General features: G+C 42.4%; 2 protein-coding genes across 5 annotated transcripts in view; both read left to right on the forward strand.

The window, feature by feature from the left end:
* Positions 1 to 6,513, forward strand: part of LOC103356703 (synaptogyrin-1-like) — a 32,839-nt gene extending 26,326 nt beyond the window's left edge. The window contains exons 3-4 of one of the 2 annotated variants that reach the window (XM_008280948.1): positions 1,775 to 1,920; positions 4,337 to 6,513. In XM_008280948.1, coding sequence (XP_008279170.1) covers positions 1,775 to 1,920; positions 4,337 to 4,555 — 365 coding nt within the window. In that variant the 3' untranslated portion in view covers positions 4,556 to 6,513. Of the gene's footprint in view, positions 1 to 1,774; positions 1,921 to 2,148; positions 3,910 to 4,336 lie in introns of those variants that run through there. The other variant, XM_008280949.1, reaches the window with a different exon arrangement.
* Positions 6,514 to 7,621: 1,108 nt separating this feature from the next.
* On the forward strand, positions 7,622 to 26,825 carry tab1 (TGF-beta activated kinase 1/MAP3K7 binding protein 1). Of its 3 annotated transcripts, none has more exons than XM_008280950.1 (11): positions 7,622 to 7,674; positions 9,559 to 9,692; positions 10,910 to 11,063; positions 12,999 to 13,094; positions 13,850 to 13,988; positions 16,946 to 17,062; positions 19,551 to 19,662; positions 20,996 to 21,140; positions 21,601 to 21,814; positions 22,879 to 23,032; positions 25,902 to 26,825. In XM_008280950.1, the coding sequence occupies exons 1-11, from the start codon at positions 7,642 to 7,644 to the stop codon at positions 26,125 to 26,127; spliced, it is 1,524 nt and encodes a 507-aa protein (XP_008279172.1). In that variant the 5' UTR covers positions 7,622 to 7,641; the 3' UTR covers positions 26,128 to 26,825. The 3 variants fall into 3 exon arrangements, with proteins under 3 accessions (XP_008279172.1, XP_008279173.1, XP_008279174.1); XM_008280951.1 differs by having other exon boundaries at positions 25,905 to 26,825; XM_008280952.1 differs by having other exon boundaries at positions 13,880 to 13,988.
* The last annotated feature ends 659 nt before the right edge of the window (positions 26,826 to 27,484 follow it).

Genomic DNA, 27,484 nt, shown 5'->3' on the forward strand with positions numbered 1-27,484 from the left:
GTAGTAGTTTAGCTTTCTTGGCCTGACTTTCCAATTGTCTAGTAAAGATATTTATTCATATAGCACTGTAATATTTTAATAAAATGCGTAAAATGTAATAAAATTTGCACTTAGCTTAATCAAAAATAATACAAATAATATAATAACAATAATAATAAAACCAATAATGTAATATCTTTAATGATAATAAAAGTAAATGCCCTTGCAAAAAAATGTATTTTTCTTAAAACTGATCATGTAGTTCTTTACTATCCTCATTTTCAGTCCAAAGTTTCACATTTTGTTTACATTGGTTTAGAATGGAAGGACGACTATTAGGTTGAAGTTCAGACGTCTAGCACCATACAGTCGCATGTACACGGGCAGAAACTCAGGGCAGTGCAACAACATCATGTTCTTACTGAGTGGGCGATGGACTTCCTAGAATTCCAGGTCAGATAAACGTCTGAGCAGCACTAAGCCTTCCTCTTCACTCTCTGCACCACAGATTTGTAACAAACGGCCGATTAACATTATCGTTGACATTTTATGGGTCGTGTTACATACATTTATTACATTCAATCAAATGTAGTGGTCATTTTCCTACATATTCAGGCACTATTTCATTTTCAGTAAACTATTACATCATCTGGAGCTACATAACCAGAAATCAATGCCTCAGAATACCAGAGGGCTTTACAGCATCCATTGATCTACTGGTCTTCGGCTTGATCGGCCATGACTGGTCACACTAACACACTGTCAGCATGGAAGTTCTTCGCCACACACCTCCTCCACACATAGTTTTGTACAGTTAGTAATGCCGGATATTGTAATCTGTTGCATTTAAAGGAAATGGAAAACATTTTATGTATTATACATGCCATTAGGTGTGTTGTCATTGAGATTTGTTGCACAAAAGAAAAGCTCTGTCTAGTAACCTGGAGCATGTTTAGATTCATTTAAGTGAGAGTGACAGATGGTCCTCTAATCTGGTGCAGTTTGGGAGAAAATGTATTAAATATTTAATTCTTTGTTATTAACATAGCCTACAGCTGAGTTTTCCCTCGAAGGAAAAGCTACCAGACTGTTTATGCTGTCAGTTACAATGATTAGAAAACTGAAACTGAAATTAGCCAATATTACAGTTGGAAGGTTTGACTTCAAGAAAATCGCACTATATTAACAATAAACCTTTGACCCTTGACCTTAAAACTCATGATTTAAATCTGAGGTTATTAATTGTTTCTGGCATTTGTCTTAAAGGAATTGTTTTACATTTTGGGGAATATGCTTTTTTTTTTTTTGCTATTTTGCCAACAGCTACCTGCAGCATCACTCTTGTGTCTGTGAGTTATTGTAGATATAGACACATGTTGAATGAAACAGAAAGCAGGGATTTAACAAAGATATAACACATTATGACTCCATCGATCAGCATTTCCTAAAATAAACAACAAATATCATATTATTTAGTGAGTTCTGGAGCTGTTAGTCGGCCATGTTTAGTAACTTTGGCATGCAAAAGAAGCAGCTCCAAGTCTCTAGACTAAGATAACCACATGTGGACTCAGCCTCTGTATTTTCTGTACAGATGTGAGAGTTTTGACGATAAAGCAAATAGATGCAGATGTTTTTCTCACTATGTTAGCTGTTCCTTTAAAATTCTAACGCAGTCATTGCTTCTTTAGACTATTTTGAAGTTAACCAAACAAAGATCAAGAGAATTTATGATATCTTGATAGGCCTATGCTAGTACTTTAACCTCGAGTCTCTGTTTCTTTTCTCTTTCCAGCGTTCTGGTCCTTCATGTGGTTTGTGGGTTTCTGTTTCTTGGCCAATCAGTGGCAGGTGACCAAGCAAGAGGATAACCCCCTGAGAGAGGGAGGGGACGCTGCCCGGGCAGCCATCACCTTCTCCTTCTTCTCCATCTTCACCTGGGTAAGCATCTCCGCCTTTCATCGGTCCACACAACAACAGCATCGGTACATTGCTGTGGCCTGTGTGGAGACTCAGCTCCTAAAATGCTGGACCTCCCTTCTTCCTCTGCTTGCCAGTTTATCTGATGAACTACATCCATGTGTGTACCTTGAATTGCGTATGGATGCGTGTGAACATTCGTGTCGGTGTACATGTGAACTCATGAACGTGTGAATGTTTTTCCAACAGGGCGCCCAGACTCTCTTCTCTATGGAGAAGCTAAAGAATGTGTCATTTGAAGAGGAATACACCAAGCTGTTCCCCCCTCAGCCTCACCAACCTTTTGTCTGACTCTGCTCTGTCTTGTCCCCCTGCTGCCTTAACCCTCTGCAGCAGCTCCTCCTCCACCTCACTCCTGTTGCTTCACTGTGCCTGTACTTGTTCAAGGGCTCCCGCTTGCATCACATGGAAGTGAGCGTATTTGTAATCCAGCAGCAAGAACAGTTGTACCGTTACTGCTGCCAGTGAGATGCTTTTTAATGCGCTTGCTTACCGTAGTTAATAAAAGTACGTTTTAATATGACCCACATGCATTTTAGTTATTATAATGTATGTGCAAGCGGGTTAACAGAATTGTTGATGAGTAAAAATAACTCAATGCTGATTCACAAATGTCTGGCCTTGGCTTGCAGTTATGTTTGGAATTACAGTTCCTGGCATGCTTAGATTTTTAAATACTCCTATCCAGTAATATTTTATATTAATGTAGTTGTCTTTTTATTCCTGATAGGAAGAAAAAAAACAGTTAATACAATATACAGGAGCATGCAAACTGAATATGAGAATAGTGGGCTATTAAATTCTAAGTTGTGTCTTCTCTGTCTTAAAATGTAATAATAATAATAATATGCAAATATTTCGTTTTAAGCTTTTTGTACTTCAAAGCTGGCAGGTCAGTGTTTTGTTGCTGAGGCTGGTGTGCTGCATCACCAAACCCAGAGCCCTTAAACGAGTACCGTCTCACTCTACAGGAGAGGCCACCTCTTCTTCTAATCATTAACATAATAAAGCTTCGTCTTATTTTCTGTTGGGGTCAAAATGATTAAGGTGACAAATATTGTGAGTAACAGTCTTATTAAAAACAAAAAAAAACTGAAAAAGATAGAAAGATCTATGAAGCATTTGAGTGCATTGCTTAAAATAAAAAAAGCACTCTTATTTATTGTCTGAAAACGGCATGTTGCAGTGTTGTGGGGGATCATGTGTCCTGTAGTGGCAGATTTAAGGTCAAACAAACAAAGGGGATCGAACGCATCAATCTGAGTACATCAAAATAAAATGGTCTCATCCACCTTTTGACCAGAAAGTGAAGAAATGTATTTTCCAAAATGTCAAACTCTTCCTTTAATGTCTACAGTGTTATATATGTACGTTTATTCCATTCTTTGACTGTGTTATTTAGTTTAACAGGTAGATTTTTTAGGGGCGTCCTCCTTGGTGTAGATTTCCAGCAGTTTAATTTAAGTATTGGTTTTATTCCATATTCTTTAGGTTTTTATTTTATGTGGCTGCATGTTATTAAGTTGTTACTTGAATAGTAGACCACATTCAGATTAACAAGAAATCTGAAAAATTCCATCCTTGAAATGTGCTGCAACAATTAATCACGTAGTTGTCAGCTGTCAAATTAATCGCCGAGTATTTTGATCATTAATTAATTAGTAATTTTTCAAGGAAATAAAAAAATCTAAGAATTTAGCTGCTTAAATTGTCTAAAACTGAACTAATGAACTTCTAGTCAATCAACCCACCTGTTGTGTGGTTGTGTAATGAGCCCGAGACCTTCTGATGAATCAAACTGAAGGAGTCGGGCAGTTTGTCTGCAACATCTGATCAGCCGAAAGTAAACAAAACACATTCATCTAACTTCCCAAAACGATGCACTTAAAGCAGCTTTACTCTCTCTGTGGTCGTTTTCTTTGAGTGTCGGCTGCACTCTCTGGCTTTTGAGCCGCTGTTGTCTTGAAACTTCTCTAAATTACAGAGAAAAGTGAGATTTGTGCTGTTTTGCTCTGCAGGGCCTCAGCTGTTCAGCAATGCACACTGACTTTGTTTAATTGCACTGTGACTATCCCAGAGTAGACCGGAGTAATGCGGAGGTGGTGTTTCTCATTACGCAGCGGAACAATGTATAAATAACCTTCTGTGACTGACTAAATTATTCACTCAAACTATCTAATAAGCTTCACAAGCTTTCCATCTTAACTAATAAATGTTTCCTTCTCTCTCTTTGTTCTCTCTCTTCTCCCAACTCCCCCGCTCTAACACCACTGCACCTCTGCTTCAACATCTGTCTCCATACCATTCAACCGCCATCTTTTTTTTTTTTGCCTCCCTGTCCCTGTCCCTCTCTGATCTTTTGTCCCGCACTCCCAAGGCGGGCCAGTCCTTCCTGGCCTTCCAGAGATACAAGCTGGGGGCCGACTCGGCCCTCTTCTCCCAGGACTACACGGACCCCAGCCAGGATGCAGCCGGAGCCCCCTACACCTCCTTCGGCGGGGACGACCTGGAGAGTCCGGGAGGAGGAGGAGGGGGTCAGGCCAACAGCGACGGGGGCTTCGACGGCAGCGGAGGCTACCAGCGTCAAGACTACTGAGACGTCGGGGGGGATCTGGATGAAGTTGCCCAAAGTTTCTGCTTTGAAGTAATATCTGTATTGTTTCTGTCACACTATAAATCACCAAACGGAGCCAATTTGGGCACGGTGCTGGCTTAACTTTACACAACACCAAATGGCTGTTTTGATAAAAAGCGTTGCACTGAAACTTGCAAATTTATTGTTGTGTGTACAAAACAGCGTCCATGTAACGTTCAAAACTGCAAAGAATACTCTTATTAGTGATGATTACAATCAAACAGCGGCGCGTACATTTGAAAAGAGGGACACAGTTTGCAGACAAACAGTATTTAGTTTGGCTAAGTGGTGTCATTTAAACCAAACACTAACACTGGATGGTTTTTATCCATCAATGTAAGATCAAGTCAACCCAGTCAGTTTTGCTACGAGAACCTGGCTATGTGTGTGATCTTAAATGGAATATACTAACCACGGGGAAGACATTTGTATCTGTAATTTGGCTGATTTCCATCTGTTTGTGTAGGATAAATAACTATTTGTGTCAGAAATCTTGGGCATCTTTCCAGATTTTGGGAGGTATGAGCTGGGAGCAGGACAAAATCTCAGTTAGGTGTCTATAGCCGAATAACATCAGGCGGTTCAGGACATCCGTGGGAAGGGGCTGCGGGAGAGACGCTGCAGGTGTTCAGGCGGGTCGGGGGGACTTAAGAATCAGTCGGTAGGTCAAAGGGGGTTTTGCAGAAATGGTCACCCTGTAGCAGATCGATGCTCGTGACCACATTGCCTTTATGTTCTAAGATCTGCTGTCAGTCAGCAAAACGACTTTGATCAGTGAAACACCCTCAAACACACACACACGGAGCCATAGCACAGGTTCACAGCATATTGATTTTAAACAGATCAAAGTTTCTGCTGAGAGAACTCCTTAGTGGTGCATTACAGGATATCAGCGTAGACAAACAGGCAGCAGTGGCATATCTGGCAACTAATCCCCTCGACTGTCAAATGAGAGTGGGCTTGTCTGAATTTTATCTGTTTTCTGTTTTTCCTTGGTGTGTGGATGTGGGACAGTGTGTGTGTCTGTTTTCTTGTTTCCCTAAAAAAAAGCTGTTGTGTTTCCTCAATTGTTGCCTTAGTGCTAACTGCCAAGCAAAACTCCTACAACTATAGGTCCACATGTACCCGACACACACATGATCACAGTTCTCTTTCAGCATCTTTAATGCAAACGTATAGCTAATTGAATTTTTTTCCCTCCCATTTTCGTCCTCAAGCACGTAAAACCCCCGTAACAAAACTAAGCATTCGTCATGATAATAGAGCATCCTAAATAACACAGATGTTACAGATTCTTACAAGCAGGTCGACAGAAAACCTGTGACGTATTTATTTATTGAAATTTCCACTTTTTTTTTTCAGTAAATCTACAGATGAGGCAACCATAAACATCCTGAGTATTTATGCATTGCTCCATTTTCTTAAAGAATAAAGTATAACTATCTCTCTATAAATATGTAAATCTATAATTCAATATATTACAGTGTTTGAAAAAAATATGCTTTATTTTAGGGCATTATGCTAGTTCTGTATAAAAAAAAAGAAAAGACTAAAGAAAGAAGACCTATGATGTGTTAAGTGTTGTTGTGATAAGATATATGGTGAGGCTATCCAGACCTCATCCTTTATGTTGCTTTCAGGGTAAGGAGATGTTTTTATTTTGGGATAACAATACTAACTATATTAAAAAAAAAAAAATACAGCAACAACAAAAAATACAAAAAAAAATGTGACCAAATTATCAAAGTATATATGCACATATATACTTTAAACTGTACATCCGTGTAGACGTAGAAATGTGTGATGTTCCTCTGTGAAATCCGTTTAAAACAGCAAGGTAAGATCTAAGAAAAAGATTGTGTACAAATGTATGTTTTTGATGTGTTCAATTTTAACCAATAAAAATAAAGAAAAAAAAAGATAAAGGTATGAATGATTGGTCTGGGATTTATGCATGTCGTAGTTATTTCCTTCATTGGCTAAAGTCAAAGGACATGAGTTTGGGTTTGTGAGATTAATGAAGCGTTTAGTTCAGAAAACATTTGTTTTCGGTCCAGTAGAGATGAGACACAGAGATGTGACACGTCTCCCCCCACTGGCAAGACTTTCAAGTGCAGGTTTTGCAAAGACAGCTTTTGATGCCTTGAAATAATAAAACTTGATTGTCGTTATCTTTTACTCATCCTGCTAATCGTATAATAATAGATTGTTAAATTTATTCCTAAATTCTAAGCAAAATATGCACTTTTCAGAATCCGAAAAAACTTCATTTATCCCTGAGGGGCAATTAGGTGGGCAAAGAGTGACACATTAAACATGAGCAAGAGAAAGAAAAACAATACACGAGAAAAAAACAAAAACAAACAATTTAAAAACAGATCTTTAACAAAGGCTAAGATCTATTTAGTGCATCATCCAAATATATAAATATATATATTTACCATATATTCACTTATAGATATTAGATAATCACATACAGTCATTAGTATAAGACAATCAGATGTATTTATTACCATAACTTTTTTCAAACAGTTATGAACTCTCTTGCGGTTTGCTGTGACTTGTAGTTCATATTAAACCCATAGGGTGGCGCTATTGTCAAATGAATCCGGCGCAGCAACAAACCGGAAGCGGTGTTTGTTAGTTTTCTTTTTGTGTGTGTACGATTGTATAAATTAACTAAATTATGAATTGTACTTTAAACTTTTAAAATAAAGAAATTACATTTATTTTTCCACAAAAAAACAAACATGAGTTCAATAAAGTTACAAGGATGCTGCCTCTCAAATTATCGGAAATTTAGCTACCGCGTGTAATCTCATTATAAAAGACAAGTCATGAGGAGAAAAGACGGTTTGATGCCCAGACCAGTACACTTATAAGACAGTGCTTGAATTAAAAGCATCAAGATTGTGGGACTGTCATTGTCAATTGGCATTTTACCATCATTTGCTCCTATTGAATGAAATAACAGGAGCGTTTATGTCTTCGTCTTTGGGAATTACGACTTTTGCGATGAATCCTGAACGCAGCGAGTCTCGTCCAACATGGCGGCGCAGCGGAGGAATTTCATGCAGAGCGTAAGTGAAAACCCAGCTGTTTATCACTCTCTCCAACCTGTAATGTTTCCTTTTCGCTGCTCCTGGGGACTGTTTTGGTCTCTGTTGTCTCTCCCGGTGGTCGCCGTTGCTCGTTTAAGTGTCGTTTAGTCTCTTCTCGCCGTTCAAGTGATGCTAGTGCTAGCTAATTTAGTTGAGCCAGTGAGTGTTTTGCTAACAGTTAGCTAGCTGCCAAAATCACACTAATGCGATTTGTTTGCGTCTGTAATCACCAAAGACAATCGGTATCAGTGGAATTAGGAGGAGGTGGCAATGCGGTCGATGCTAACTTTGCTTTTCTTGTCGCTTCCTCGATATATCACACTAAGAGTTGCTAATCTGATGGGATGTAGAAACTAGCTACTTTCAAAACAAACAGTGAACAAGCGACTGACTTTAAAGTAAAGATGACCAGGTGGTGTTTAGCCAAACAGATTCTTAAGAAAGCTTTCTGTTTGTGATTGTGATAGTCGTAGTACTCTTCGGTTCGTGCTGACACTTTGGTTGATGTTAGTGACAACCGAGTGTCAGACTTGGGGGGGCTGGTTCTGGCTCAGTGACCCCCATGCATGGATGGTGTTGACTCCCACTGTCGGAACAGAGGATTCAGATTGAAAGCAAGTCGTCTTATCAATCAATTAATGTACTTTCAGGGGATTGAAGCTATCGAAGGTGTCGTGATGCTTTCAGGTGCGGCAGGCCAAGGAGGATTTGTGTATGGAGCAATTAAGTTCAATTATAATACAACGCATGCTGTTGTAACATCTACATTGGGACGTGACAGTAAACAGACAAGATGAAAAAGACAATGAAAAATACATAAGAGGACCACCTATCCATCAAAAACTGTTGAGTGCAGACACATTTTCATTTTTTAAATCTGAGAACATTTAGTAAATTGCACTGATTCCTTATGCAAACAAAGTAATGCTGATTTGGTTTGAGTATATGCAGATAAATTCAAATTACTGTATTTATCTTTTGAAAACTGTGTCCAATTTCGATCTTAGCCCAAAAAACATAGATTTTGCCAGACTGTTATGCTTCAGTTTGGCAAAGTGTTTGTAAGGAGAGTTTAGTATTTTCTCTTAGTGGGTTCACACTGTCTCTCTCTCTCGAAGAATTTCCTGCTTAAATGAAATAGAATAGAATACTTTATTGATCCCACATTGGGGGAAGTTTACACGCCACAGCAGCATCCAAAAATATAGAAAGTACAAGAAAATAACAATAATTAAGTAATATGCATCCTGGTGTCCGCACACGGCAGGTCCAAGGCCCCACTGTTCTCTGGGTGGGTAGTCCACATGCTCGCTGAATGTAGGGAGAGTGGTAGAGAGCCATGTATGATTAAAGTCTCCTGAGATGACTATCAGAGACTGAGGGTGTGATGTTTGCAGCTGGGACACTGAACTATGGATGAGTTCACAGGCTGCAGTAGCATCAGCCGAGGAGGGGGATGTGTGAAAACTCCCTCGGCTGATGCTGATGCTGCTGCATCCTCGGCAGGTAAAACGGCCGCAAACCAAGCGCCAGCGGTTCAACATCCTTCGTGCAGCGCCGCTCTTTAACGCTAACGTGCCCAGCATTACACCATCTCTCATTCACATACATGGCGAGTCCCCAGCCTTTCTTCTCACCACTCGCCCTCCAGCTCCAGGCCGCTCTGACCAAGTGAAATCTGTCCAAAGTTACGAGTGAGTCCGGAGTGAGTTCGTTCAGCCATGACTCCGTGAACAACATAAATCATATAGTGTAACCGCAAGCAGGTGTACACAAGTATTGCCTTAATATACCAGCCTGCAACCTACAGATCCCTACTTTATGCTTTGATGTATTTATTGATTTCTTTTTTTCCTGCTTCAGCCACATCAGAGCTGGACAGATGACCTGCCTCTGTGTCAGATGTGTGGGGTCGGCACAGCACCCAACTGTGCATACGGCTCCGATGGTAAAGGAACTCAGAGCCACCCCAACGAGGACGGACACCTCAGGTTCAGGTAAATAAGAACTGACACGGAAGAAACAAATATCATGTCAAACAGGACGTGAATAGATGGAAAAAATGAAGAACTGAATATGAAGTTGCAGAAATTAGAATTCAGTGAATAAAAGTGCAGACAAGCTCAATCAAAACACAGGCAGTTTACGCCAGACGTATGGATAACACGGATTAATTAAAAGCAGTGGAAAATGAACTCGTGCAAGTCTAAGGGGAGCCGCTTCCAGCAGCATAATAACTAAACGCCGTTCCACCATGTTTGAGCTGAAGTCTGGGCATCATTAACTGACCAGTCCCCTGCACATCCTTGAGAACTCCCAGACTTCTATTCAACAAACATATCTGTAATGTAGTTCAGGGCCAGACCATTCAGAGACCTATAGATAATAAGTACGGTCTAGAATTCATTATATATTTAACAGGGAGCCAGTGCAAGGATCTATCAATCAAGAGCGATGTGTTCTCTCTTGGCGTTTGTCAGTATTCTAGCAGCAGCATTTTGGCTAAGTTGCGAATGTCTAATGGTCTCATTAGAGAGTGCATTAGAGTCGTCTGTCCTACAAGGAGTAGAAGCATGAATGGTTATTTAAAATCTTACTTGGACATAAAGTTTGGCTATTCCAGAGTATTATAGAAAACCCTCCACCATGAGCTCAAGTACATTATGAAAGTGTGTAACTGCACCTCAGTCATCAGAGTGAAAACAAGTTTTCCAATCCCTATATACTGATTGCACGGCCATGAAAGCAAACAGCAGGTTGTGGCTGCAGGCGTTGCTTGTCTGATAAATGAATCATTGCTATTCATATGTTGTTGCTAATGCGGTATATTCTGGTGTTTGAATGCCAAGATGAGGCAGTGGCAGCGATACTGTTCAGTGTTTATCATCAAACACCGCAGAATGAAGCCACATGAGGCGTACATGTGTCTCTGTGCTGTGTTTGAACGAATCCAAAACATCTGCACCGAAGGAATTTAAATGCATATTGTATGCAAATACTCTGCTAACTGTCAGTTTCTCCTGGTTGTTTTCAAACATGACATATCGCAAATATGCAAATTCTACACCTCCAGATGTTCCATGTTACAGTTTCATTTCTCTCAAACCATAGCTAGTCGTGGCTAAAGGATGTTTTCATGTCTAAATGTTTCCTATCATTCCTCCTTGAAGTTGAACACATCCCACACGTCTGTTGTGTTTTGTCTACCAATCAGAGGCGAGGACGGCTGTTTCCTGTACGGGGTTTTTAATGGTTATGATGGCAGCAGAGTCGCCAGCTTCGCTTCCCAGTGTCTGACGGCTGAGCTGCTACTAGGGCAGCTAAACTCCAGCCACACGGACAACGACGTCCGCAGGATCCTCACACAGGTCTGTGTCTGTGTGTGCTTACATCACATGGTTCATGTCTTTATGTTTCAGAAGGAATAAGAAACACAGTGTTAATCTTTAGGATGGGAAATTATGATTTCACTCCTTTAAAGACAAAGTTTGTGATGTTTAATAAAAAACAAGACAAAAAAACACGATACATTTCAAAATGTTTTCATTCCCAATTAAAAGATGTCTTTAAATGCAGACTAACTTCATATAATTGTATATAAAGTTAAACTTAGCGATGGTTTCTGAAACTCTTACAAGTGTATTTATCTCAGTCATGCATTTAAACCTGTATTTTCAACTGTGCACATATGAGCAACTCTTCAATATTCTCTTGCAGACTCTAATAGACTCTTTATGTCTATAAAGTCAGATTATGCAAGAAAAACATTTCTGCATCATGTCATCCGACCACATAGTGAATTAACTGACCACACAGAAAGCCAGATGACATGAGGTGTGATTTGACTCTGGCATGAACAGCAGTTTAATCCGAGATGAACTTTGATCAGAGTTTTGCAAAGTCAGGTTTGAAATACTTAAATCCAGATTTAAAAATCAAGCAGAGCTCCACTGCACTACCCCTACAGCTCATCTCTATTTCGTAAGTTTAATTTAATAGAGTGTAATTGATGCTTGTTACCCAAATTAAAATAGTTAATAAAAAAAGCTAAAAATAATGCCATGCCATCAGTATGTAAGTGTAAAAAGAGGAGGAAACCATTCGTTTTTAGCTCCCATTGGGGAAACCCTGCCGACAGTTGGGCAGACAATAGAGTCGTGTACGCCAAGCAGGTCCCCGCCCACCCTCTGCAAACATCCTGTGGTATAAAATCTCAGGGCCACAAGGAGTAGGCACCGTTAGAACAGCTGCATTTCTCTGGCTGCTGTGCTTGACAGGTCAATTTTCCTGTTCGGCTCCGCAGAAGTTTCCTCGCCGAATCTATATTGAGTCGGTGTCTTGAGAGAAATTCAGTTCTGTCACGGTGTGTCCCTGGGCTTTCATCAAGGCACTTAATTATTTTTGCTCAATCTGTTTCCCAAGAACGGTTTTGAGAAACTTGATCGCATTTTAAATTTGAGTTTAAAAGTTTTGGTGTAGCTAAATTAGATTTAAACAGACGGGCAAGCAGAAATTTAAATGTCATTTTTCTGAATTTTAAACTCGTATTAATGTTCGATGCAACATGATTTAAAATGAAACCGTGATGGATCTGACCAAAGACCTTCTGATGAGCATGTCTGAGGGAGTTTACTGGCAACTTAAGTGACCTGCAGCTCCAGTAGTGACATACATGACAGACTGGGCTCCAAATGAACAGTAAACTCTAAATAAAAAATACAAAATAAAAGGCAAATTGTTAATTTCTTGTAAATATGTGTATATTAGGCTTCAGAGAAAACTGCAGGGTATTTCTAGAAATGTTATCGACAGCGTTATGAGAAACAAAGTGGAACGTAATGTGACCCGTGTCCGCAAAACTTCATCGCTCTGACAATATGGATCCACAATCTGCTTCTGAGAAATGAAATCACAGGGGACAGACAAGCTATGATGGGGCTGCATACGGTACTTGATCTGCAGTGTGTAGCTACAGAGAGAACAGCTACTTATCTGCTTCACCAGAACGGTAGAGGTGAATAAACTTGGTTAACTGTGGACAACACCGTCACCCTTCATCACATCATGTAGTTAAATCGTGATTGGACCGTAGACGTGAGCCGCATTCCCCCTTTACTACCTGAGACGCTGCTATTTTATACCAGTTTGAATATCACACTGTATTCTGTTGCTTTTGTGCAGCAAAACAGGAGAGAAGATTGTGTGTCATTTTGTGGTTTTTGTTATTTAAAGCATGTCTCTGGCAGTGATGTATGATCCACATGCTACAGACTGACTGATGTATGTTGTTGCTGCTGCTGCAGGCCTTTGATGTGGTGGAGAAGAGCTACTTTGAAACGATAGATGATGCTCTGGCTGAGAAAGCTCACCTGTCCAACTACCTCCTACCACACAATGAGGTACACACACACACACACACACACACACACACAATATATATATAGTGCAAAGCATATTGACAGATTAAGATGAAAATTGAGAAGATGAGTTCACCGTTGGTATCCATAGCAACCGCAAGATTGCAGCATCAGTGTGTCAGCCATTGGAGAATGAGCTTGTTATGTTCTAATTGGTCTCATCACCCCGTTTCATTAGATAAGCCGATCTCACTTTCCCCATCTCTGGATCCAGCTCTCTCCTTTGCGTCTCTCTCTCCCCACCTGCACCTGTTTTTTCATCTTGTGTCTGTGATCTTTAGTTAAATCCTCGTTGTTTTTTGGTGCTTCACGTACTGTTCTTTTCAGACCTGGTGTTATTACTCTTCTGGGATAATTTCAAGATACCGTTAGTCACTTGTTGGTGTTGTTTCACTGAGAACAGGTAGCGATATTCTGCTTTGGTCTGTTCTTCCACTTTTCTTGATTCCCTATCTTGCTATTTCATGCTCACTGTGCGTTCTTACTCATCACTTATCCTTTTTTTCCATCTCGCCTCCTGCCTCTTCCTTTTCCCTCCTCCACTAATCTTCCCTCTCTTGTTTTCACTTGGGCTTTTATTACTCACCTCCTTTTTTACCATTTTCACATTGCTGCTTTTCCTCTATCAATCTGCCTTCTCACACTGATTTTTTTTTCTTACTCTGTCCTCCTCCCACTCACTACCTTTCCTTTTCCCTCTCCGTTTGTCTCTCTCTTGACGCCTCTCGGATGGTCAGAATGTGTCATTCCACCAGCTTTCTCCTCAGAGTCAGAAGGTGCAGGAGCGCCTGAAGGAGCTGGAGCAGGAGGTGTCGGGAGGCGCTACGGCCGTGGTGGCGCTGATCCTCAACAACAAGCTCTACATCGCTAACGTTGGTACGGATGACGCTTCAGATGTCCTCATACTTAGATTCTGGGTTTGTTAGTGATTTTTGCATTTCAATACTTGCTGCAGAGAAACTACAAGCGTCACAAGCAATGGACAGAAATATGTGGCACCAAAAGGATCACCAGCTACTTGAGAATCTGCTTTACACCAGCAGATGTCAGGCTTTATACGGATTTGTATTTAAATACAGACATGTCCACTCATCCACAGTATAAAACCAGTGTCGGTCTGTTGGCACAAGGGAGATTGGGAATTCAAAGTTGATGAGTACTTGGTTTATCACAATTAAATATTGAGTTCGCTGTCAGATGAAATCAATAACTTTCTGGCCTCCACTCTCACGTTTACACGAGTAAACCGTGACTCTGTTCCTCACGATTCTGTGGAAACTGCATATGGTTTGTGCTGTAGAGATTTGCAGAATGATGATTAACTGATTGTTGTAAACAATGTTTATGTAGCAAACAAAAGCACAAAGAGAAACAGATAAAGAGGCAGAGCTGGTTTCCCCTTCGTTTGCCATTTCATTGCAGTTAGCAAACAAAATACATCAAGGTGGTGGACGTGCACACGTATCGCCGTGCCAGCTGCTGTGGACGAGATATGTCAGTCCAACCAGCACTGAAAATATCCTAAAGCTCCAAGTAGCAGGTTTCATTTTCTGACTTGGAGAATGATTGAAACTGGTGGGGCAGATGCCACTGATGTTACAAACTGGTCCATGACATCATCTGGCCTTCAAACCAGTGCTGTCAAAACAGCGCTGTCAGGCTCACATTGTAAGCCATGAAAACCCGTCTTATCAGGCAGAACACTGGTGCTATTTTTAGCACTGTAAGCTAATGCTGGATGCACAGCATCGGCTTCAGGCAGCATGAGCAGTCCAGCTGAGTCTTATTTGTGCTTTTTAATTGTACAACTTTCTGTAGCTTTTGTATTTAACATGCTGCACCATAATAGCTAACAGTCTTTTAAAAGAATATAATCTAAAGGTCCACTCAAGATGCAGTTTTTTTTCCGTGTAGGGTGAATGGTCCACAAAGCCAGCCTGCAGTCCTGGTGCAATTATTAGCATTTATTTGTGCTGCTACCTTGTGTTTAGATTTTAGGTTTAATTTAAAAGTATGAGGAAAACTAATTCTAATACTAATAATGTTAAAGGATGTTAGTGAAGTGGTGCTTTCTACACCGAATGTGTGCACAATTAAAGCAGTTTATGGATCAAGATTGTTTGTTTTAGGGCCAAAGCTGTGAACAAACGCACAATATGCATCGTTTTTGTTATGCCTCTGAAATGCATGAGGAAAAAATCTAGACGCCAGAATCCCCCGTCAGCAAACTTGTGCTTTACATGCAAAAAGTTTTCGTCTGCAGAGAACAGGAAGTTTTTTTATTTGGCCTGCAGACACATGTTGGAATGATAATGACTGTCTTTGTTATAAACACACCTACTGTCTTCTGTCATTGTGTTTTAATTTCTGTTGCCAAATTGCATTCTTGCAGACAATAGCTGTAGGGCCGATGACTTGATGGCTTGCTTGTGAGTGGCTGTATATTTGCGTTTGTTCAGGTCCCTACGTGACACCTTAAGCTTTAGAACAGGAAAAAAAAAAAACTTCTTTCATCAATATTGTACTACAAAACCCGCAGGCCATTCTTGATCTTTATATGTGAGGAAGTTCAAATGAGACTGTGGGAGGCAGACATTCACACAGACACAGCAGCTCTAAGGAGCCACAGTCACTCCTTAGAAGGATTTCACTTTGAGAGTTATCAAAGTTAATGCCAAGATTCCTGCTGCTGTTGCTGCTGCATATTGAGCTTCTTTTTATATAACCGGGAACTTCTGATATTCCTATTTTTTTGCTTGTAATCAAGGGCAGGAATCTGACTTCACTCATTCACAGTGAGACATAAGTGTTTGCCAACCCCTTAAATGCACTGTTTCAGATGTTTCTGTCCTTCTGCTTACATCTTTGATTCCTGGGGAGGCAGAGAGGAAGAGAGCCCCTCACCCTCGCTTCGGGTTTCATTTTCTTTTGTCCTCAAGGACGTGGTGCAGTGCAGAAACTGGGTGGATAGTAATTAGTAGTGGGTAGAAAGGGGGACCGCTCTCCCCACCGGTCCTTTGTGTGAGGGTCAGGAGTTCAGAGTTGAAAGAACACGAGTCCCAGGGAGGCTTAAACATAAGAGGAAGTGTGCTCAATAAAGCACTCCCAGCTGCGTGTTGATGTGAAATGTATTTGACAGTTAAGGTCGCGTAGCCCATAATTTGAGCTGGGAGTGGGAGTGTGTGGTGGTGGTGGGGGGGGGCAAGGGTGTGTGAACGTTCGCCATCAGATATGGTTAGCTATTCTAGCGGCATAACAACTTTATTTTTGCACTTATTAACATGAAAGCATTGCTTACCCAATGAGTGGATGCGGTTTGTGATCAGTTTTAAGCAGCCTGATTAACACACAAGGTTACATGGGCCCCTGCCAGCGTAATGGGGCCGATTAGATGGCCTGCAAATTAGACGAGCAGCTCACACAGCTCCGGGCTTTTTCAGAACACACAATTTGGTTGAAGGCGGGAGTGATCTGGAACTGTATCAAGCTTCTGTTCAGTGGCCCAGAAGTATTAAAATAAAAGTGAATTAATCGTTGATCTATCCCTGGTTCGTTTTTTTTTTTGTGTGGCTTTGTCGGCAAATAATTAATGTTTTCATAAGCATCTTAGCTGATTAATTAGTGGAGGTTTGGACCGGTGAGTCACCTCGAGGCAGCATCATGATTGTGTGCAGAAATTAGAAAGCTACATAAATCGTGGATATGAGTAGGGGTGTCTTTTTTTTTTTACCTTAAATATTAAAATATTTGTCGTCTTTTGTTTGCTGAACCTTTTTAATCATGAAGTTCTTTACTGTCGTGTTGATGTTGACTCACCTTAAATGTGTTTCCAGGCACCAACCGCGTCCTGCTGTGCAAGTCCAGCAGCGATGGCCAGAACCAAGTCCTCCAGATCGGTCGGCCACACAGCACCGATAACGAGGATGAGCTGCAGAGACTGGCTGCGCTGGGTGAGTTGCACAGATATGTAGACAGCTGTCGAAAGATGACGGAAGGAGGATGCACAAGCTGGGGCTAAAAATCACTGAATCGCTCCGTCACTATAAACAGCTGCAACATTAAAACCACCGACAAGTGAAGTGAATAACATTGATCATCTTGTCACAATGCTGGGAAACCTTGGCTCCTGTGGAGGCTGCTGTAACACAAACCACCCATCTAAACAATCGAAGAGCTGCCTGACACTTACAGATCATTATCATTTTGAAAGCTTGACGCAGCGGTCATTTTTGTGTTTCCCAATTGTGACATGTTGCATTGTGGGAATGTTGATAGAAAGTAGTATACAGTTGTGACTCGATAATCCGTCACTAAATGTTAAACCTTCTTTTATGTCGGATAGAAAGGCTGTCGGATTGTCAAGACGGAGGTCGAGATACAAGGAGGGCTTGATGCTGGAAGGATCATTTGTTGTTAATTATTGTTTATAGTTGTTATAATAACTAGTAGGGCTGGTCCCAGTAGCACTTTCTGGTCTCTGGATATTCAGGCCCAATTAATGATGAATATCAGAATATTTGGCACAGTCGGAGGACAATTCCACCCCGGGGCAGCGCTCTGACGGGGTGGAAGTGGCCGAAACGCACAGGCAGTGCTCGGCTGCTGATGCTAGTTTAGTTAGCGGTCACAGTTGTGTTTCCACCATCGGCGGCGGCGGGGGAGTGGCAGATATGCTCCACCGTTACCATCCATGTTTACTTCCGTAAACACTGAGCACGCTCGCTGCGTGTGACGTCGTCGTGTCCTCTTCTGCGCATGCGGGACACTTTTGGGTCGTATGAAGTTCACACAGCAGATCACATATAACAGTCTGAATGTAGCCAATCTGTGGGATTGTTCAGTCAGATAATACGCCGTTATCCTGATTGGTGACATTAAATGTCATGTCGGAGTCAGAATCCAAGGCTGTGGCTATGTTAAGGCTGTTTATTATGGGTTCTGTTCGTTTTTTCTAAAAACCTGTCGTATAGCAAAGTTTTCTGATTGTCAAGGGTCGGATTATCGAGTCACGACTGTATGTGCCACGAGCACATTTGTGTTTGGGATCCTTTAAAGCATAAAGCAGGGACGTCACATTCCAAATTCAGTTAGAGTTCAAATAAAATGTGAGAGTACATTTTAAAAAGAACAGCTCTCAGATAGAGACCATCTCAGCATAATAACCTCGGTGCACTTGTTTAAGTGAGATTTCTTTTCCATAACAATTTAGGAAATTAATGTGTTTTAGATGCTGATTGCATTTCATTTAGGTTTTAATTAGTTTTCAGCTGGGGGCAAAAATTAGAAATGGAATTTTGAACCACACTGGGCATTTAGAGGTTTGAGTTTAGTATGCCTTAGTACACGCGGGATGGATGTTTCACATGGTCTGGTAGATGTCCTCATTAGCAGGCTGCCGCTTTTGTTCTATACTTCACTGAATGCACTGCTCTGCCTTCTCTGGCAAGCCACAAAAAATACTTGAAGGGCACTTGGAGTACACAGTCCTCCGTCAGCACCAGCGCCCTGTCTTGCAATTTTAAGGAAAGTGATCAGAATCTGCACCCAGTGAATAGGTTCTTCCTTTGCCCATTTCCCCACCAAGTTTCATTCAGCCTTAGCTCCTGTGGATGGTACTGTCACATAGCGGCCAGGTTGTTTTGCTGACCGACAAACAAACAAAAGTAAACTGTATTTGCCTTATTTTTTTACTTTGATATTTTTGAAAAGCTGGTTCTGTCAGACAGGTAGAACCTTGGTTGCATTGGCGCAGTAACAGAGACGCCTTCGCTCACGTTATATTCTTTGCATTTTGTGCAGAACATACAGCTCGACACAGATACACCCATTAGTGCCGACTAAATGCCACAGAAACGCACTTGGAACCATCCATCCATGGCGGACAGCCGGGCTAATGGCCCAGTAAAGGGGGTCGTGTATGTAACAGGAATTACATACATTGTGATTAGCTTTGCAGAAAAAAAAAAAGCATTCGGGGCAGCCTGACACCTGTAATGGGCATAATAATGGATGTAACGGCGAATTAGCTGCATTGTTTCTTAGCATTTCACACCATTAGAGGAGACGGGGCTCTCCGGCTCTCTTTGTTCTCCGGCTCCTTTTTCTCCGTCTCCGCTTTGGAGTCACATAATTATTCTGTTGTTCGCAATGATTCTCTGAATGATTTAAAAGAAATGACAGTGGTTCCATTAAGCCGGGCCAAGGTGACCCCTCCTCTCATATTTTCCTCCGCCCTCAAATGCACATATGCATCCCTGTGCTCCTCCCACCCCCACCACCGCCCCCTCACCTCCTGCTTCTACTCATTGCTCTTGTCTTATTGCTTTATCCTCCCTTTCCTCAAACTAAATTTGGTGCCCCGCCCTCTGCTCTCCTAATCTCATCTCCCATATGTCCTCACTTTCTGCTCCTCTTGTGTCTCCGATGTCTCCTCTGTAGGTTTGGATTCAGCTCGTATACGGCAAGCGGCGCAGATATCGGGACAGAGCAGCACCAGGAGGCTCGGAGACTACCCGGTCAAGTTTAACTACAATGAAATCGACCTGCTCAGGTGAATTCACGATACTGCACGAACAAATGGGCAGGTCGGGTTTGGTCGACTCCTTGCTCTTTCTTCACCTTCTACTATGTGGGAGTTTTGTCCGTTTATCAAATGCAAAAACACTTAAGAAATTATGATTTTAAGGCACCTCATAAGGTTATTAAGAAATCTTGAATCTGTGAGTTGAAACCCACAGCGTCAGTTTGTTCATCTCTTTCTTTTGCTTCTCAGTCAGATGTATCACAACAAAAGATGCTACTAAGTCAGCTGTAGTACATTCGTCCTTTAAACTTTAGTCCTTAAAAAGATCTGCTGTGCTGCACCAATAAAGCACCAATAAAGCTCACTAGTAAATACGTTTTATTTTGTTTGTTCAATCTAGAAAGAGAATTCCAAAAAAAAAAAAAACCCTGCTTGTGTTTTTATGAGGGGTTGTGCGTCGGAGCTGTTTCTTGGCCAGACACAGCGGCCTCTTCCAGTCTCTGCTGCTCGCCAAACAACAGTCGAACAAACTAGATACAACATGACATTTAGTCATATTCAAAAGAGCTGCGATTCAGACTAGTTGTCCCCCCCCCCCTGCTGTCGGTCTTTATCTTAAACTAAGCCTCTCACCTGCTGGATCGAGCTTGAAATTGCGCCTGCAGACGGGAAAGCGCTGCGAATTTTCTCATATCCCTCTCAGCGGGAAACTCAAGTGGGGAATTGTGGCAGCTAATGAAACATTTTAATGTCGCGTTCCTTTTTTTTGACTTGGTGTGTGTACTCAGCGGTACCTGGACAGCGACGGCTCTGTCTCCACTTACTATCAGATCTGACTCTGTTCCAGCCTCTCTTTCACCACAGCTGAGCCTCTTGAAATTCCATGATCCAGGGGCCCCCCTCTCTCACACTTCTCATTTCCTGTTCTTGTCCGCCGTCCAGGCCGAGAATCAAATCAGTCTAAGATAGCTACAAGTCATTGCAGTTGTATTCCTCGATGAAGCGCACAATGGAGTCTTTGTGGAACTTCCTCTTAATGCCATCAAAGAGTGTGCAGGAAATTTGATGTGGACAAAGTGCATTTGACTGTTGGAGATTAGCAAGGTTTATTTTATGTAGGTCAGATGCACTTATGTCACTTTTCTCATGTCAGATCTTCCCTCTTTCTCCTTTCATTATGTCTCCAAGTGTCTCCTCCAGTCTCCACTCTGACTTCATCTCCTTTTATCTAAATGTCACATTTTCTTCTGCGCCTCTTGCAGCGCCTGTCCCTGCTTGTTTTGATCTTTCGCTCTCTCTCTCTCGGACATTAATTTAACCACAGATATATTTATCTTCTCCTGTCCTCCTCCACCGTTAGCGCGGCCAAGACAAGGCCAGTCGTCGCAGAACCAGAGATTCATGGCAGCCTGTCGTTGGATGGCGTGACAGGGTTCTTGTTGCTGATGTCAGAAGGTCTAATAAATGCCCTTGAGTCTGCCCACGGCCCCGAGCAGGCCAATCAGGTTAGTGCGTCCGTCCTGTCAGTATCTTCCCACCTCAGCGACTTTCCATCCATTTATTTTTTCTAGCGTTCAGTCCCTACACTAAATGTTTATCTTCCTTTTTTTTTTTTTTTCCAAAACCACCTACGCTGCATTTTGTGTCCGTCTTTAATCTACATCTGCTCCCTCTTTACCTTCCTGTTCACTTCCTTCTGTCCTTCCTACACCTCCTTCCATCTCCTCCTACTTCTTTATTCCTTTCACTGATATCATGTTTAGTTATTTCTGTTACCTGTCCTTGCTACTTATGGTCCGCTGCAGGTTTCTTTCCTTCACTTATGCTGTTTTTTTCTAGCTTCTTGTTCTGCTCCTGTCTTCTCCACTTTCCATGCTTTTTTTTTTTTTTAATTCTCTTCATCAGTTCTTTACCATTAATCTCTCCTTCTCTGACCCCCTCTGTCTCCTCTGCTGTCCATTGTAGGAAATTGTTGCCATGGTAGCAGCAGAGCTGGCCCAGCAGACCAGTCTGGAGGCAGTGGCTCAGTCCGTGGTGGAGCGGGTCAAGCGGCTCCACCATGACGTCTACGTGTCTGGGCGTCAGAGGGCGACCTACTGTTCCCGGCACGAAGACATGACCCTGCTCATCCGCACACTCAACTACCCACTGGCTGATGCAGCACTGACGCCCACGCAGGGTAGGAAACGGCATTCGGAGATTTATTCACTTTTCATGCAAAGTTCCACCCAGGGAGCAGACCTCTCTACCGGCTACACCAACACCGTGTTCCTCATTTAAAATGTTCATGATTTAAAGCCAGGTGGGAAATATATTATTCATGCAGGCCCTTGAAAATGGTTGACCAGTGCTTCCAACATTTTTGACTCGTAACCCTTTAGAACAAAGCCAGCTCATAAGCCCTTATCAAAGGTTGCATATTTTCTATGCATATATTTAAGCAAATGATCATTTTTCTTCACGTCTTAGGTTTTGTAGCCTTGCCTGAAAACTACCAAAGATGAATGTCCTTAAAAAGTTGTGCAAATTTAAGCTGTTTTGAGTTAGAAGTTCTAAACTTGTATTAAATAATAAATTCAATTATGAAGAGAGTGTCAGATACATATTTAATCAACATTTAGATAAGCATTGGATTGCATTTGGCAGATACTCAGTGTAAAACTGGGTATCTGCCAAATACACACTGGGATCATGCCAGGGAACCTTTATCAGAGCTCCCTTAATTGGAACTGTTCAAAATTAGAACCAAATTGAAAGTAAATAAATGACAATAAAATCCTGTTGAATTAGGATTATACTCAGTTTTTGTGACTGGTTTCTCAGACATGGATGAAAATGAACCTAACCAGTTGGAGACCTACACTTTTTAAAAGAGATCTGGGTTAATCTGCATCTGTGCAGCCAGCCCCAAAGAAATGGAAGATTTTCCGAGGTGTTGCAAAGCTTACCGGAGAGAGTCAGAGTAACACGGTCCAAGCAGAAAAGATCACGTTTACTCTGAGTTCCCAAGATGCCTATTTTGTGGTGAGCCTGCACACCAGTTTCAGTGTTTTTCTTGTTAATAGTACTTGTCTAAACGTAGAACAAGCGGCGTGCCTCATACGTCTTCATTACAAAACAAATGAACAGCAGCCTTTAACTTTGATGAAACTTTTAAATGGCTCTGAAATAAACCAGCCTCAGCAATCTCATGGTACTTTACTTTTTTTAAAATCTTTTTTTGTGTGTGTGTGCTTCTTCCAGGTGGTCGTATCTACCCAGTGTCAGTGCCCTACTCCAACAGCCAGAGCACCAGCAAAACCAGTGTCACCCTCTCACTGGTCATGCCCTCACAGAGTACCCTCACCAATGGCACCAACACTGCCTCCACCTTGGAGGAAGGCACCCCCACGCCAGGGTAAGCTCGAGTTGCCCCCCCCTTTTAAATCCATCCTCCTGCCGCGCATGCTTTGAGTTAGCTTCGTTTTTTTTTTTGCTTTCACTGCTGTTGTGTTTCTGCTTTATAAATCACTCTCTCGTCTCACCGCTGTAGAGTGGGCACTCTGGGTGAGCTTTATTCTGGCTCCACACTGTCCCTCCCCACTGTTACGTTTATTTTGGGTGTATTTTAAATAAGCAAAGATTCTCGACTCCCTCATCCCTCCCTTGCTATATTTATTTTAGGTGAGCTTGATTTTCACTCCCCTGTGTCCCTCCGCTGCTTATTTATGTGCGAGCGTAGTTTTCGCTTCCCCATAGTTCTGCTGCTGTGTGTTCTGCGGATCGTCTCGCAGCCCCTTTCGCAGGCTAGAAGGGAGAGATTTATCAAACGCAGCTGGAAAAGTATTGTAATGTTGAACCTCCGTATACACAAAGTTTCGACCACATGCAGCTGCTGAGGCATATGATTCTCTTAGTAGTCAGTCATGTTGCAAAAAAAAAAAAAAGTACCTGCTTCAACTGTTTTCTTAATTGTGTTGCAAACAGCCCACCGTCACTACTGCTATGATTGCTGCTAACATTCATCTGTGGCAAGCAGGGATTTCTCTGTTGTGAAGAATGCAGGAGGAAGCTGTAGTAGCATTAACAGGGACTCCTTATTTCCCTCCTGTGACAGCGAACACATCGCACAGACCTTCAAAAGCTATTCTGCTTATCGAGACACATTAGAGCTCGCTAAAGGGACTGCTGCCCGTATAGCAACGCTTTACCGTGACTGCAGCAGCATGCGGGTAGCTCTGCCTCGCATTGTGAGGGATTCACTTCACACAACAAAGCCGCTGATCTGCCGCCTTCTGTAGAGGGGATGCACAGTCAGGCTGTGGGTGTGTAACCCCACTGCTTATGAAACAGTAGCTATTTTAATTCAAATAATTACAGTCATGACTCGATAATCCGACACTAAATGTAAAACCTTCTTTTGTGTCGGATAGAAAGGCTGTCGGATTGTCAAGACGGAGGTCCAGATACAAGGAGGGCTTGATGCTGGAAGGCTCATTTGTTGTTAATTGTTGTTCATAGTTGTTTTTAACTAGTAGTGCTGGTCCCAATAGCACTTTCTGCTCTCTGGATATTCAGGCCCAATTAATGATGAATATCCAAATATTCTGCACGGTCGGGGGGATACTTCCACCCCGGGGGAGCGCTCCAACGGAGTGGAAGTGGCTGGAGCGCACAGGCAGTACTTGGCTGCTGATGCTAGTTTCGTTTAGCGGTCACACTTCTGTTTCCACCATCGGTGGTAGCGGCAGCAGCGCCACTCCCCCACTGCCGCCGCCACCACCCATGTTTACGGAAGTAAACACTCGGCACGCTCACTGCATCACTGCGTGTGACGTCGTCGTGTCCTCTTCTGCGCATGTGGGACACTTTTGGGTCGTATGAAGTTCACACAGCAGATCACATACAAGTCGCATTTAATTGGAAATGTGAACAAACTCACAAAAAAATCCAAGTTGAGCATTAAGTCCTGCAGTGTGAATGTAGCCAATCTGTGGGATTGTTCAGTCAGATAATACGCCGTTATCCTTATTGGTGACATAAAATGTCATGTTGGAGTCAGAATCCAAGGCTGTCAGTATGTTAAAGCTAATTTTTTTATGGGTTCCATTCGTTTTTCCTAAAAACCTGTCAGATAGCAAGGTGTTGGATTGTAAAGGGTCAGATTATCACGACTGTATTAAGTTTGTTTACCTCAATAGACTGAGATGGACCTTGCTGGAGGTACAAACAGAACCTTTATTTATGTGAATGTACTAATTCCTGCATTGCAAATGTCACCTTAAGTAGAAAATATGCAAGTATGATCAGGAACATGTGTTGTGTTGTAAAAAGTAGTCAATGCAGAAACATATCTAATGTGACTTTCATACTATAATACAGTCCAATATATCGTTATTACCTGTGTGTTATTGTAAACTAGATTTCCAGTAATTGCCTGGCTCTCAGCGAATCAGAATCAAGAGTCTTTAGAAACCAGAATCGATGAGGAGAATCTGAATCAGACTGGATGTAACACAAACGATACCCGACCTTAGCCACAGGTGGTAATGTTGTGAAGGCACGACTTAATTATACGTGAGAGGAGCATGAATGATTGACAGCCTCTGTTGGCACACAATGAGCCTTTAGCTTGTCAGATTACTCCCTTGAGACAACCTGTGATATAATGGAGCCGAGCACCATTAGTACCCCGTGTGCAGCTCCACGTCGTACGTTTGGCTGCTGCTTCAGGACCTGCTGCATGTGCACATTTTCTTCCTCCTTTTCTTCCCTCTGCTCAGTCGTCCTCAAGGATTGCTCCTCCATCTCCTCTTCCCTTTATGAGTTCCACTCTGTTCCCGTCTGTCACTCACTGTCTGACTCACGTCTATATTTCTCTTCCTCATGGGCCCCGACTTGCCAAAATCCACCCCATGTCCTACACTCTGTCCTTGCCTCTCCTCGTTCTACTCCTTCAGCACGTTTCACCCCGCCGCTACCTGCCAAGCTTCCGTCGACATCCTGCAGCCCATAATTGAACTCCCTCTTTCCCCCCTTTTCCCTCTCCCTCCTCTCCCTCCTCTCTCCTTCTCCACCTCCCTCTTTTCTCTCTCCACCACCCCTCCTCCCCCACGTCCTCTCCCTCTCTCCACCTCCCTCCTTTGTCTCTCCACCCACGACACGGACCCCTTCCCCTCCTCCGGCGGCCCCACTTCCTCCTCCTCCATTCCCACCCTGGTGCCCGTCTCCTCCCTCCCCGACCACCCGTCTTTCTTCTCCTCCTCCTCCTCCTCCACTCTCCCCAGCAGTCAGAGCCCCACGGCCACCCTCCAGTCCACCAACACCCAGACACAGAGCTCCAGCTCCAGCTCGGGAGACGGAAGCCTGTTCCGCCAGAGGGGGAGCCAGGCGGCGCAGCCCGACGAGACGGGGAGGGTCCCGCCATACGTGGACTTCACTCAGTTCTACCGGCTGTGGGGAGGCGACCACAGCGACAGCCAGAGCGCCCAGGGAGGCCTGGGACCCCAGTGAGGAGGCTGCAGGGTGTCATGTGGACAAAGAGAGAGACTGGATATTCTTGGTGGAAGGAGGCACATGAGTTGTGAAGGGAAAAACGTTTTAACTAGTGTTTGGGATACCTGGTGAAATGCTATTAATGTATCATAAACTAAAAACAAGTGACCTAAAGGTGCATGGAAATGCAGGGAGAAAAGACTGGAGGGTTCCCAACATCCAACAGTGAGACAGTCGTATCACCGCTTACCCCAAAACTGATGTTTGGCCCTCTGTAATCCACAAAGGGTCGTGAGTGAATATATGTAATCCAGATTGTAGCAATTATTGTCAGATGTAAACACAGGACAATGGGAATCTCATGGACCTTAGAGTTTGGAGGAGCTGAGAATGAGGACATACTGTAAGGCCTTAACATGGAATGAATGGATGCGTTTGAAAGTACTTTTTTTATTTGTAATGAAAATATATCTCCAAATTAATTACCAGGTTTTCTGGGCGTTGCTTTTTTCCCCCAAATAATTCAAAAATAATGCATCAGTTTGACTTCCATCACAGACCTGAAGACGTTCATGCTGAAGACAGAGTTATTACCTGTTGGTTTCTTTTCAACAGGCCTTTAACGGTGATGATTTAGTTTTACCGTAGGGGTTAAATAAATGCAGCACCTTCTAAAAGTAAAGCAACAGTCTTATAATAAATCAATACATGCAATACTTTGTGTGTGATGTATCAACACTGTAAAATATTTCAAACTTCACACCGGATGGCCGAAAAAAAAGTTCCAATCACTATTAGTTTGTGCATAAGCTTTATATATAAAGTCCACAGGTAATCCAAGTTAGATTGTCTCTCAGCGATGCCCACAAGAGGAGCAAGCTGACAAAACAACAGTGATCTTGGTGGTTATCGAGCAAACAGCCGTCCATTGCAGCCTGAAGAAGAGAAGCGCGGTACGGCTCCACCAACAACCCCACAGTGGTCACGGTGGAGGGATGCAGATTTCCACGGCTGTAATCTTGTTCGGTAAGTATGGCAACACCTGTGGTGACTTGATGCCACGTCTGGTGTAATTTCATTTCTACATAGGCTCAAGTTTCGTTTAAAACGATTCTGGTAAGAACACCTGCCAGCATTTCATCAGAAGCTCTTTAATACGGTTCCACTTCCAAACAAGCTTCAACACCAGAAGCAGTTTACCGATGAGAGGGCAGGTGAATTCATGTTTTTCCTCATATTATGCTCTTAGCTTCAACCAGCATGCACAATTTGCTGTGATTGCACGAGTAATTTTCTATAGTTGGAAACTGGTTTACAGAGAATTAGAGAATATGAATGGACTGAACGACTTGTGTAATTACAACGTAATTACAAC

The sequence above is a fragment of the Stegastes partitus genome, unplaced genomic scaffold (genome assembly GCF_000690725.1).
Source record: "Stegastes partitus isolate 25-593 unplaced genomic scaffold, Stegastes_partitus-1.0.2 Scaffold215, whole genome shotgun sequence".
In the NCBI taxonomy this organism is placed as follows: Eukaryota; Metazoa; Chordata; class Actinopteri; family Pomacentridae; genus Stegastes; species Stegastes partitus.

What these genes read in the sequence shown, in the direction of transcription:
- tab1 (XM_008280950.1), top strand. Translation starts at nt 7,642, where the DNA reads ATGGCGGCGCAGCGGAGGAATTTCATGCAGAGC. An exon ending in GCTCTACATCGCTAACGTTG is followed by an intron (nt 13,989 to 16,945) that starts GTACGGATGACG and finishes ATGTGTTTCCAG; the next exon opens with GCACCAACCGCGTCCTGCTG. An exon ending in GAAGGCACCCCCACGCCAGG is followed by an intron (nt 23,033 to 25,901) that starts GTAAGCTCGAGT and finishes CACTCTCCCCAG; the next exon opens with CAGTCAGAGCCCCACGGCCA.